At 42.2% G+C, this 14,415-nt stretch overlaps 1 protein-coding gene across 5 annotated transcripts in view; it reads right to left on the bottom strand.

Annotated features, from left to right (window-relative positions):
* Positions 1-14,415, bottom strand: part of diaph2 (diaphanous-related formin 2) — a 539,224-nt gene that overhangs the window by 363,205 nt on the left and 161,604 nt on the right. For all 5 annotated transcript variants that reach the window (XM_080774225.1, XM_080774228.1, XM_080774227.1 and 2 more), the window contains 4 exons: positions 13,654-13,790; positions 8,470-8,578; positions 4,045-4,155; positions 1,267-1,379 (listed from right to left, as the gene is read on the bottom strand). In XM_080774225.1, the coding sequence (XP_080630351.1) occupies positions 1,267-1,379; positions 4,045-4,155; positions 8,470-8,578; positions 13,654-13,790 (470 nt within the window). The remainder of the gene's footprint in view (positions 1-1,266; positions 1,380-4,044; positions 4,156-8,469; positions 8,579-13,653; positions 13,791-14,415) is intronic.

Here is a 14,415-nt window from a genome sequence, read left to right as displayed (position 1 = left end):
GGTTTCCGGTATGAAAATCCGGTAGCTCACTTGGTAGAGCGTATACTATTCAAGGCCACGTCTTCCTACTCACTGTCACTGTCAAATAAAGCAAAAAATAAAAAAGCACCTTAAAAACAGCCGTATTACCACTCTGACAATACATAGTGCAAATACCACTACTGCGACAACACCATGCTACAGTACCATTCACTGTCTCCTGGCTGTTGATCACATCCTAAACAGGCTAGTTCACTGTTTCCCAAACTTAAAAACCAATCCAATGATTTTTCTAATGAAAATGAAATCTAAGAAATTCCATAAATTAGAAAACAAATGTTAAAGGAATAGTGAAAATAGACGATCTACAGGCGCAATTTTCACTAGCTGTTGATGGCCCTCCCTCCATCGGTCGACTCAGGACAGCATAGTCACTCCCTATCATCATAGCCAGGGTCCAATTCATTGCCTTACTTTCCTTCTGCCCTGTCTGGCATTTAAATGTCTATAGCTCTGGTGTCTGTAATTCCTGCTAACGGACTATTTAGAATAGATAGACGAGGTACAAGGTTATTTTGTAGTACATGTTTCCTTAGCACTCATTCATCCTTGACCTCTTTGTCTCGGTCTGCCTCGTGCACATTATTATACAACAACGACCAGCATGACCCTGCGGCAGTGAAATAAGACAGTGTAGGAAGAAAGGAGAGGTTGGAGCCAGCCTTCGGAACCAGGCATTGATATTTGCCTAGTTTTACCTGGCCAGGAGAGAGAGAGAGAGAGAGAGAGAGAGAGAGAGACTGTAGGTGTAAAGATTGCGCCTTCGATCGTCAAATCCTCCTCTAATGAACCCTGCCGAAGGGCTTGATCCTGCAAAGCTTGGTCAGGCCCACAAAACACACTCTCATCTCCCAGTGGTAACTGCACGCTCTGCAGGCTCCTGGCCCGTTCATCTGTATATGGGTACAGAGGTCTGTTTCCCAAACAGTGGGTCGGGATCCTAGCCTGGTGGTATCCAGACCATTGCTATGGCTTTTATTTTATTATTTTTTTCTCCTTCACTTTTCAAGTGAGAAAAATAAATCTGCTGAATGTAGCGAATCGGTCTGAATGGATTCCAGGCTATTAAAATTATATATATATATATATATATATATATATACATACATACATACACACACACACACACACACACACACACACACACACACACATCTAATTTATCTTTTGGGTCTGGAGCTAAAACGTTTGTGAACCACTGCTACAGAGGGCCAAACAAAAGGATATTCCATCTCTGCACGGATGTCGTCCAGGCGATGGGACAGCTCTATAGAGTCCTCCTCCTTGTTCTCGTTGAACACCTTGAGCTGGATGTCCAGCTCCTCTGTCTCCTTTAGCTCCTAGAATCACATGGCAGATGGACAGGTCCATGGGAATGGATACATGTATAGCATGGCTAATATACTGTACAATTTAGCTTGGGCTACAGTGTGACCTATATTTTAATTTTAAATATACAGTAGCTTGTGGACACCACAAGCTTGTATACCACACTACTAGTGTTACTGCACGTCGTTGTTATTTATTTGTGACTGCAGGTCGCAATTATTATGAAGAAAAGAAAGGGCACGCAACTCACTTGCATACACAATACATAGTATGTATGTCCTGCCTGCTGTGATTGTGAATAAATACTTGGAGCATTTCTTCATAATCTGTTAGTTTAACAGTTTGGCTCAACACCAAGACCGGAGGATGTGCGCTGTTCTATTTTATTCCGCATTTATTATGAAAACATACATTTCCTGTCACCCAGGCGGATGTGTGACCTCGTCTTAAAGGGCGAGGTGGCTTCTTGCCCTCAGGTGTCTTACTGGTTTGTTATTTTTGAGAATGTTGCATTTGTTTACATTTTGGGCAATTTACAAGTATGTCAATTTACAAGTAGGCCATCAAGGGGTTAACATTGTAACTCACTGTATTTTTGTAGCTTTAAAAGCCCTCTTCATTGTATTATTTATGTCTTTATTTGGAATGCAGCACTTTGATTCCCGAATTTGAATGGCTTAGACTCAGAGCAATACATTTATTTTATGAAATAAAATATGAAATAAAATAAATGTCAGTCATTTTATTTTATAAAATATATGGCGTTTTATTATATAAAATAAATGGCATATAGTGACTTGAAAAATTACCAATACCTAGCCACTTTAAACTCAGTGTTTTTCCCCACACCATTTCAACAATAATGGCAGTGCGTCAAAGTGTTCAACATTTTAAAATGTACGCTGAGATCTACTAAATTGCACACTGATACACTTACCTTTGCTAAAAGTCAGAAGTAGACTTCTGAAGTGTTTGAACACAGATGGCTTTCTGTACATTGCAGTGAACTAGTTAGATTCTAGCACAAGAATACCAGGCTATTGGTTTCTCTGCCACAGCTGTAGAGGGGAACTGGGAAAAACCAAGATGCCCTGAACCCTCTTAACTAGGTATCCCTGAATGTACCAGTTGCTGCACACCTGTTCTTGCCACAGGGGGTTGTGGGGGGTGTTGGGAGGATGGGGGGGTGCTCTTTACCACTTCTCTATGAATCACCGCCAGTGGAGTTTACAGACGGAGACAGGGCCAAATGTAACCCAATTTCTGCAGCTATCAATCACACCGCACAGTGTTCTTTGGGCCCGCCATCTGTCTTAAGCAATGCCGGTTTCTGAAAGGGAAATGGCACACAATGCCACAAAGAACGAGGGGCGGGCAAGATGAAGGTCCAAGAAAACTCTGTCAAGGACTACAGGAACAAACACATTCCCTTTTTGTCTTTCACCGGAGTTCACTTTTCTCCATCATCGCCAATCAGCTCCGCAGTCTCCCGAGTATAATTCATAATTAGATGACGCGGCCGTCGGCTTAAATGCCTGCATTAAAAATCCTGGAACGTGACAGTTATAAATGACGGTACAAACGGGACTCTTTCATATCGGGGGGCAGAAATGGAGATAATTAAAGTAATGAAAGTAATAATCAATGGGAGCAGCCGGGATGACTTATTAACAACTGGCACCGTGACACGTTCACCCTCCATGCCGCAAATGAGGTCTTGAATGATGAGTGGGTGCTTGTTTGCCATCGTCTCGTGTGAAGCGGTGTGGGCTGATTGATAATGATGCCAGGCTGAGCTGTGTTCAGTGATGTGACGCCTGGCGCTGATGCCAACTAGAACACAGCTAGAACAATGTAGGTGACATGCGGACACGGGACGGACAGATTAGCCTAATAGCTCACTCTTTCAAATGGATATATACTGTGCGTGTGTATATGTAGATGTTCAATAGTAGACAGCCAACAGAGCGATGAGTCATAATATGCCACACCATGTGAGTTCATTATCTGAGATTAAGATCACATGGTACCGATGGCAGTGGAAAGGGGATGTCACCCACATGCTGAATGTCGTCTTGTGTGCCTAACGGTATACTTATACCCATGATTCATTTCTAAGACCTCACAATCATCAGTAGTATAGTTTAATAACTTTTATTAAAGTCGCTTTTAACTTTTGAAGTTTATGTCTGACCTTGAAATAATTATAATATATATTTTTTATCCCACGATTTTGTAACCCATTTTTCACCCCTGTGTCAATCATCTAATGTGATCCTGGGCTCTACACACCCTCCACCAACCTAGTCCCCATATATGGGGGACAAGGGGAGAGCAACGGACTTGAACTCATGCTTCCTTCATGCCTGAGTTTCCAAGTTGCTCCTTTACACCTGACAGTAATTAATAATATTATATACACTATAGTTCCCTTTTTTTGAGAATGTCACTCGCAGCAACGCCTTCGCAACACCCATCTGCTATTTTCACAAAAGCCGGATCAAACAAAATGTCTTGCCTCAACTCTTAAAATTCCAAATGATTATCAGTGTGTGTGTGTGTGTGTGTGTGTGTGGGGGGGGGGGTGTCCACAGGTCGAAAAAAGGTGGAGAAGCCCTGTATAGAACACAGTGTACATGCATGTTCAGTAAGGTATTCATTTCAACAGTTACTCACAGGTAGGATCTTCTTGAGACCACATCTCAGGAACTCATTGCGCAGATGTATTCTGAAGTCCAGGTCATCAGGGGAGGTAACCAGGGCATTAATCAGCTGCATGCAAGCCGCCTGTGGGACAGATAAACAGGTAGACACACACAGAGACACGCACGCCGATGTCATGTTAGAGCATTGGATGTCAGATCATCATTGAATTTTGTTCCAAGTCACGTTGCCTCTGTGTTCTATAATGTGTTTTTGCCTGGAGCTGAAATTGAATTGAAACGGACACTGAATGTACAGTAAGTACAGTGTTACTTTTAGCAAATTTAGATTTAGTCACATCTGAAATGTTTTAGTTTTAGACTACTTTTAGCTGAAGATCAGAAGATTTGTCAGAATCTACAGTGGATTTATTAAACTAAAATGTATTTTGGCGGTGCCTGACGGCATCGTAATGCCCGATTCATACAGTACTTGCTCCATGCCAAAAATAATAGATCTACAAGCTCACAACGCACCGCAGCTTGTGAGCTGGTAGATCTGCTATTTGCGAGCCACGGCACCCACGCGCTACCAAACATAAAATTACTTGTCTTAGTTTTACTAGATCTCTTTTCTGCTAGTACCTTCCCTAATATTTTAGTCTAGTTTATATTTGTTTATATTTGTCGACAAAATTGTCAATTTCATTAGTTTGCGTGATCATAATGTTAGTCGACAAAAATGAACACTGGCACAGTAGTATGCAATAAGCAAACAATATTTTTTTAATAAGAGGAGAGGACTATTTCTTATGGGCTGATCATGTCATTTTGCACCCATGTGGTAATCACCCTAACCACTATCGGGTAGCAGAGAGCATTTTCTGCCCTTATCATAGAAGTATAGGAGGTGAACTAGAGATTGGAGGTGCGGTGAGACTATTGACCAGATGTGCATCATTAATTGATTTATTGGTGAAGGGAAGAGGTGCGGTGGGGCAGAGGATAAGGGCAGGGTGGGGTGGGAGGGGGGATCACTGATGGGTTTTAACAGCCTGTAAGGCGGCTCAGGGGAACCGGGGAGCCGAGGTGAGATGGAGCGTTCCTCAGACAGACAATCGATAACAGGCTGAAGGATTCTCATGATCGGCATTTGAAATGTTGTCTTTGAAACGTTGACCCATTGCATCTTTGGTGGATCTGTATGCTTTATTGAAAAGGCACAGCATTGCTGTCATGCAACATTTTTCACACTGTGGTATCACCGTTTTGCATTGTTGTTTTAATTAAATGTGTCGCGCGCGCGCACGCACGCACGCACGCACGCACGCACACACACACACACACACACACACACACACACACACACACACACACACACACACACACACACACACACACACACACACACACACACACACACACACACACACACACACACACACACACACACACACACACACACACACACACACACACACACACACACACACACACACACACACACACACACACACACACACACACACACACACACACACACACACACACACACACACACACACACACACACACACACACACACACACACACACACACACACACACACACACACACACACACACACACACACACACACACAAGTCTGTGATTCTTGACCTAGTAGTGTGCCCTATCCCTCATCCCCCCCTCTCTCACTGCCTTCCTTTGAAATCCACATATAGGGCAAGGTGTTCCATCTTCCTCGTTTTAAATAAATAAAATAATATGTTCAATATGTTCCACCATGCATTCAGTTAATTATAACGCTACCACACATCACTTTGATGGGACTGTGCCTTGTGAAGGCAGGATAAAAGCCATATGGAGTATACAGCATCGGTCTGTGTTTGTACTTTGTATACATGTCGAATCCCTATTCTACACCAATAGGACAGGGACGATTGTTATGAAAAACATGTAAAATAAACGTGAGTTTTACAGATACATGCTGGCTATGCATAATACCAATAATAGTTTATTTGTGTTTAATTTGTAAATGACTTTCATACAGTCTAGTTGAAGGTGTTTCACAGCACTGAAAAATACAAAATGCAAATTGACAAAAACAAACCCAAAAGAAGAGCACCAGCAGCCACCTCGCAGCTTGACAGCAGCATCCGATATTCCTCACTATTAACAACATCAACAACTGTAAACAACATATGTTTCCTCTGCGTCAGTCAAGTAGGTGCTGGTGTTGAGTGTATAATGCAAGTGGTGGCAGGCAGGCACCTCCAGAAACACAGCAGACTTCAGGTTCCAGCAAGGCATGGAGGCCTTCAAGTAAGATCTGAGCACTGATGCCTGACATTTTTACCCACCAGAGGTCTGAGACGTGAAAGAAGCCTTCACAGGACTGCACCTGAGTGGTGAGTGAGCACCATACAGCTGTTGAAAGATTCCCTCTCTTCTCTTTGCATGCAGATTGACACGCACATCAAACACCCAAGACACACCTCTGACAAGACGTCGCAGGCTAAAGGGGAGCTTGTTTTGACGTGCAACTTTGTGCGTGCGTGTGTTCATGCGTGCGTGCGTTACTGTACTTGTGAGGGTCACGTGTCCTCACAAATATTAGTACAATTGGAGAAATAGACATTGTGAGGAGGACCATTTTGTTAGGAGTGAGACGATTCAGACTGGGGTTAGGATTAAGCAAGGTTAATTTTAGGGGTTGGGGGTGGAGCTACAGTATGCCGATTTATACTCGTTTTCCTGTGCCGGTGTAAAAAATAGTCAATCTACAAGCTCACAATGATCACAGCGTGACACGTTGTGAGCTTGTAGATTTGCTATTTTTGTCCCAGGTATTTTCATTGCCGTCCAAAAAATGTTGATATCCTCACTAGTACAGAAATACAAACTTGCGTGTTTGTGTGTGTGTGTGTGTGTGTGTGTGTGTGTGTGGGGGTGTGTTGATGTTAGCTATATAAAGTTTTGAAAGCTGGAATGCAGCCATAGGGCATATCCCAACAGTATAATTAGAAGTGGCACTGCCGGGATGGTTTTAAAGTTGGGATGCTGGAGTTAGGCAGCGGAGCAAAGCCTGAACCACAACAAAACTAATTTTAATCACATTAGCAGTCCCAGGCCCAGCATCCGATTGCAGGTTTAAGCAAGGAACCCCTCCGCCCCCCAAAAAACAAGCCTATTAATGTCTTTGAACTCTCAGCATCAGCAAAGTATTTCAATTTACTTCACAATTAGCAGAGCTCCATTTCATTAGCGAGATTTTACAAAAAGACACACACACACACACACACACACACACACACGTCGGCTCCGCAAACCCTAAATATTTAGAAACGATTATTCCACAGTGTTTTCACCGAAGAAAAACATGGTTCAAGTTGTTTTCTGTTCATGGTCTCCTGGTGATGGATACTGGCAAAAATAAAGACAGCCGTGTTGCTTCGATGCTGCCCTTCTCCACAAGGTCCTTTGAGACTAGAGCATGGTGAGTAGTAATGAGGAAAAAATGAGGAAAAAAATAAAGTGGGGGTTGGGATGGGGCATTTGTAAGAAGTTCAGAAAAGTGAGACAGATACAGAGAGAGAGAGAGAACCGTATAGGAAATGAGCAGGTCACTATGGTATATTATTATGTTCCGAGCGTCCACACACACAGAGAAACGGAGCGAGATGAGGCCATGCTGCTGCTCAGTGAAGCAGGTGCGGTTGATTAAGGCAGGGGTGACGGAGCTCCCGGTGCATTTCAATGGCCCTGCCACTGGGCTGCCGTCGCACGGCAAAAGGTGCTGGAAGGTTGACAAGTGGGCAGAAGGAGAAGTAGAGGGGGGGGGTGTTGGGAAGCGACAGGGGGCCAAGATACAATGGGCCCCGGAGTGACACGACTGTCAATTTCAATCTGGCCTCTGCGTCACACGACAGGGCTTCCAGACGAGAGGCTGTTTGTGTGAGTGACACCTAACTTGCTTCTGTCCACCACACACACACACACACACACACACACACACACACACACACACACACACACACACACACACACACACACACACACACACACACACACACACACACACACACACACACACACACACACACACACACACACACACACACACACACACACACACACACACACACAGTCTCCTGTTGCGGTTTCACGGAGACCTATGGTATAATTTACTGTGTTTAGGTGGTGTTTTTTTAATTAGTTTATCTATTATCTTTCCTTGCTGTGTGTGTGTTTTTTTTTTTTTACACAGACAGAAATTATTAGTTGTGATTAGTATTTAACATTATTATCTACTTTAATAATATGAATATAAAAGGTTAAATTACATTTTGAGGGGTCCTGTTGAATCTATTATGAATATTTTATAATATAATATTATTTCATTTTGTATGTTTTCATTGTAGTGCGTGTGTGCTTGCGCGCGTGCGCATGGGCTAACCTGTAGCTGCTGAGCATCGTGGTTCTCTAGACCCTCCACAATAGGAGCAAATCTCTCTTTGTTGTTCCTCTCTGCAGCAATTGTCATGGCAGCTAGAATCTTATCCAGGCTAGAATAGAAGAGAGAAAAAAAGTCAACAAATCGCCTCAGTGACAGGACATTTACTTACAATTTTCAGCTCAAACGGCATGTTTCTTCCCAAGTGCCTTGGTCTGGCCATTTACTCGGCCAGACCTGGGTCACTCGGGCCAATTCTATTCCTCTCAATCTCTTAGTATGCAATCCTGTCTATTATTGCCATCCAATTTTGCCTCCTTAGTGTGCGTAGCTACGGTGACGCTAAACAAGGAAAGGCCTCTATTGCTGACGCAATCCGTTGGCAAAGCAATTGCGACAGAAATGCTTTTGGCTAGGTCAGTGAGGGTGCAAATTATTTCAACGAGAACGCTGCCAGAATGAATGCCTATTGTGAAGGTAAGCAAATTAGGGTGATTACCAGAGCTCAAGGCAGCTCTGATGAATAGTGATTTGGACCATTTCAGACTCCAAATCATGAACCAAAGATACAATATGTTGCACATAAGCATGTGCGGTGGAAGCAACAGACAGAGAACTAATGGGCACTTCACTAAACGGTAAACATTAAGGCCCTCATTTAGCAAAGGAGTGTAAAATCTGCCTCAAATTTGAGCGTCGGTAAGTGATCGCAAACAGCTGATCCTTGCTTAATTTCGTTCCTAGTTGATAAATGTGAAGGCTGAAATCAATCTGGCACGCCCTATGAAATCAAGCCTCGCCCTCGTTTTTGCGACATGAACAACTGCAAACAACGTATAAGTGTGTCATATATAAGTATATGAATGCACAGCCTAAACCTTAACGTAGCCTACAGTATGTGGTACTGGTGGGCTGGCTGGCTGGTTGGTTTACCCATCTCCAATGCGGTCCTCACTTGCGCTGGCATGGCACATTTGGCATTGAGCGACGTGTTTATCCTTAAACGAGGACGAGACGAGGAGATTGCACATACTGTACCGTAACTCCAGAAAGACATGGGCCTGCTGTAGATTAGATGAAAATATTCCAGCACAGGCAGCGCAAATCCTCGCATGTATGCGCTCATGCAGTTTAAATGGCTTAAGCATCTAACTTGCAACATTGTTTTAAATTGAGCGATTTTAATTGCTTGTACACTTGGAAATATTTTACCAATTTCATGACATGCCTTTACAAAATGTATAATGTATTAGTTTTATATACATTATAGTGAAAACATATTTTTAGATGCCATATTTTGATGTTGATAAAAGAGGGCCATAGTACCGAATCTACCGATGGGATATGGCTTTGTAATATCCATATTTGACTATGCCATCAGAAACTCTCTCTCTGTCTCTGATATTAATAACTGAAAACAAGCTAATGAAAGACATGCTAGAGAGTGTATTTTATATACTATACTATACTATACTATACTATACTATATTGTATTCACCATGTAGCTATTGAGGAAGGCAGAGGCCCAAACATTTGGCTGCACTCATGGGTACATCAACATAATGAGACAAATATTATTTTTTTAAGTGAACGTGAGTGAAATGCTCAAGCATTGTGGGAGGATATCTCATCATGACCCATGCCTATGACCTGCAGAAAATGATAACATAATGTCATTGCGGGGTGTTTACTCATACTGAATTTGAATATGACAAACCACAGAGCTCCAAGGACTTCAGCTTGTTTCAAGCAAATGCGCTCTGATCAAACATATCTTTGAAAGCCCACAACACACATGCATACACACACTTCTACCTGCCTTTTCAGAAAGCTACAGGAGCTGACATCTTCTCCCTGTCTTTATTGGGGTGTCATTGAAATTCAGTGCAGACGTCAGTCCTGCAAAAGCACTGGGAGAATGGCTTGGAGGAATGTTTGGGGTTTTGTGTGTTGTATGCACACACAAAAGACACTACATCATGCATACCGGTGTACTTATTGTATAAGCATGCAGACACCGTGCACATGTAAACACCCACAGACACGTGTGTGGGAGCGTACACACACACACACACACACACACACACACACACAGAGTGTATGTTTACCAGCTTATGTCAACCGTGGGGAGGGAAAGCAATAATAATGTCAGGGCGATGATAAAATACGAGTAATCGTTTTTAGTGAGCAAGGAAATCACTGGGAGATCATGCGTCTGACCTACAACTGTCAGTGCGCGGTGCATGTGTGTGGAAGTAAGCCTGACACAGAGATAAATGAAACGGCCATGCGCTGTGATAGGGGTTAGGGAGTCACAGGCAGAGTGGAGGAGCACAGGCATACTGAGCAGCTTAAAGACAGTTCAGTTCAGTCGACTTCAGACGCGACGCTTCAAGAGAACAGGGCTTGCGTAGATCTGCTTAACTTGTCATGTTAACCCTTTTTGTCGGTCGGAAGGAGTGGGTGTTGAAAGTTATGAACCCATGAGACAACATTGGATCACACCGTGGTTTTATTTATGTATTTACTTCAGAAGGGAAAGCGACGTCTCAGGTCTTTGGACTGTCACTCATATGGCGTTTTCTAACGTCAGCCTGTGATCACAGCGGGGGGAGGAGTACTATTAGGAGAGATACTTGAGCTGTATTATGCACAATTGGATGTGTGTGCATATACAAATGATTATGTACTTGCTTAAACATAACTGCACATGTGTTTGCCTGCATGTCATGCTTTAAGAGGGTTATTCAAGTTTTGAAATTTTCATTAGATACTGTAAATGTAAATCTCTGCGCATGAGTGTGGGTATCTGTAGTTCCCATATCTGGAGAACTCGGCACATGCATCACAGACGACCCGAGGGACTGTGGTGTCTGGTGTCCAGATTTATCCATGTATTTGTTTTTTTATAATCGATTAGTTTGATTAACTTTTGTCCCCCCCTATCATTGATGATATGTCCAATTCCAGGAAGATGATTTGGAGTTAGTAAGTAAGCCATGCACTGTGTCTAACTGTAGCACGGGTCAATACTGTACCATCGCCTAACGGGCCTACTGTATTTAGATGGGAAGAGACAACACTATTAATCAAAGTAATCAGTTATCACTATTATTTTAATACTCAAAATTCAATTCAGTCTTTTCCCCTGAAATATTTCACAAATGGGGCAAAAAGTAGATATACAAGCTCACAGCGTGTCACTTCACTGCAAGCTTGTACATCTGCTATTTTTGAACGTTTGTGAAGGCCTTCGTAGAATCGGCATTTGAATTTGATTTATTTCACATTGATATGAATATTATACATATTATTTTAAAATGGCAAAACTAATAGATAGTTACAGCACTACAACCCGGCTGAACTTGGCTTCTCTAGCTATTGTGGGTTTGTTTGTCTTTTTTTTTTTTTTTCCAGCACATACACAGACTAACTTTGAAGTGTCATTGTTATTCCAGTCCAGCCCCTGAGGGAGACACAATAAAAAAAGGGAAAAGCGCAACCCTGGATTCAATTTATAATCTGTCAGCCAGGCTGTGTGTCCATAGCAAACTAGGCTCAGCACTTCAACACATTACACACACCAAACTGCATCATATGAACACGTTAGCCGACACAATTCAATGCGTCTCCGTGGCTGAGTGCAAATGCAGTATATGAGCGTATATTCAGTAGATAAAGGGCTGTGTTGCAGTCTTGGTGTGGGAGCAGAAGAAGACTGAAGTAGTGATATCGCAATGTAGAAATACTTTGGTAAGACTAGTTCACTCCACAGGAATTATAAATTAGAATTAGAATTCATGGTTATGTTTTTGTCATATTCCTAACTCCTAAGCCAATAATTTGATTTCAGAATCATAGGCTATCATGTTATTGGAGAATACTTATTATTGATTAACCACTATAACCACACGATATTGTCATATTTTAGGGTATTTGAAAATATGACGCGTTGTGAGCTTTATACATGCTATTTTCCACTTAGTACATACAGTACAGTGCGTGAGTAAATAAATGCACTGTACATAAAAGTACAAACTTTACAGCACTGGAAGACAGTCTCTTCCCATTATGTCTGAACATATTCAGGTTAAGCAGCACACGTTAAAGTTTACAAATTGTGTTTTCATCCCCAACGAATAACTATGCAACCTTTAAAAAGTATGTGCATTCTCTCTTAGCTGCTGGTGCTGCCGTTCTTCTCTCTCTTTTATAGCTGCTGCTTTGATGTCGGTTTGTGTTTTTCTTCCGTGTCATCTGTGTTTTGCTGCACAAACATAGATGTGCCATCCTTGCGAGACCGTGATTTGAATTTCAATGGACAGTAACTGCTCCCTGACAGAGTCTTTATTTTAAGGACTCTGTCAGCACACAACTACATTTTGTGTGGTGCGCCGGGCCACTTTGATAAGAAATCAAAGTGTGTGCGTGCGTGTGCGTGTGTGTGTGCGCGAGCGCGTGTGATTTTGATCAAATCTGAGATGTGTGTCTGGACCACAATTTCATTTGTTGTGGGTGGGGAGGAAAGTCATGCCTCTGCTTTTGATATCACCCCCTCTGGTCAATCAGTTGTATCACCGGTGGGGATATGTTTTATCCTTCCTTCTGGTCAGAATTAATTAAATGCATGTAGCATTTACTTTTGGGAAATGTAGACCGTCTCATGTGTTTGATATTTTATATAAATATATGCGTATATTTAAATTAACACTGGTGTCCATATTTTGAGCACATTGTCATAATTGGTCAGTTATTTTCAGATACTGGGTGCATGGGCACTTCAGGAGAGACTACCCATATCAAATATAATGGAGCACTTACCTGGTCACCCCTGCAAAACAATACAACACGTGCAGACCAGGCGAGTGTTCCAGTAGGATATTATTTGAGTAGTCTCTCCTGAAGGATATTATTTTTCTCTCTATTGCAAGTTGTCGCTGTTGAGCAGGCTGAAGCGTGCAGGACTTCTCTTTACTTAACAGTAGATATACTATATTTTCAAGAACAAAAATAGCAGATCCACATGCTCACGACGTATTGTGATGCAAAGCATTGTGAGCTTGTATATTTGTCATAATAAAGAAGTATTATGATGTAGGCTTTGTAGGACATACGTGGTTAATACAATGTTGCCCCTCTGTTTTTATAAAAAAATCACAAGCTGAATATTGCAGAGATTCGACTCACATGTTCTCCTCTCCTATAATACACACAGCGGAGAGGATCTTGACGATCTCCGTCATCATGTTGGCCTGCTTGGGGTCAATGGCCTGTGCCAGGAGCAACAGGCTGCGATCATTCTCCAGGATCCTTTGTAGTCCATACTGCGAGGAATGGAAGACAAAAGCAATTCCATTGGGTATGAATTAATGAGAGCATTTGCATTCATGGATACATTTTACTAAAAACGAGGAAAAAAGAATAATTATACAAAAAACACTAATGCAAGTTATAGTTAGCCCTAATTCTCTTTTAAGGAGGGACAATGAGGCCATGGGAATGGAGACGATGATGAATTAATCCAATTCAGGACAGGGCTATAGGGACAAATACTTATAGTCTCCGTTAGCTTTAAATCTCTGCACGATGCAATCGCTGGCTAGAGATGACCACGTGTGGGGATTGTGGAGAAGGGTAGAAACATCAATAGTTCATCTATCCTGGAAACATGTGCTACTTTTGAGAAATGAGCCAGCCATTCCCAAAAAAAGAATAATTAAAAGAGAGGGGACGATGGGCTTAAAATGGGAAATTAGCTTCCCTTTACTGTCCCATTACCACACTTGTCAAGAGCCCTGCACATTCCATGGCAACCTGCACACACTTAAATACTGAGTGTTCATTTAATCCAGAGTGTGTAAAAATGGATGCTTCCATCTTTTACTCTCAGTGTTAAACTTGACTGTGTACTTCTATCTATGATGACCTTTTAACCACTTAAATCCTATA

This window comes from Protomyctophum bolini (genome assembly GCF_963924005.1).
Source record: "Protomyctophum bolini genome assembly, chromosome: 10".
In the NCBI taxonomy this organism is placed as follows: Eukaryota; Metazoa; Chordata; class Actinopteri; order Myctophiformes; family Myctophidae; genus Protomyctophum; species Protomyctophum bolini.
The sequence above is the reverse complement of the archived record's forward strand: the minus strand, read 5'-3'. Positions and strand labels throughout refer to the sequence as shown.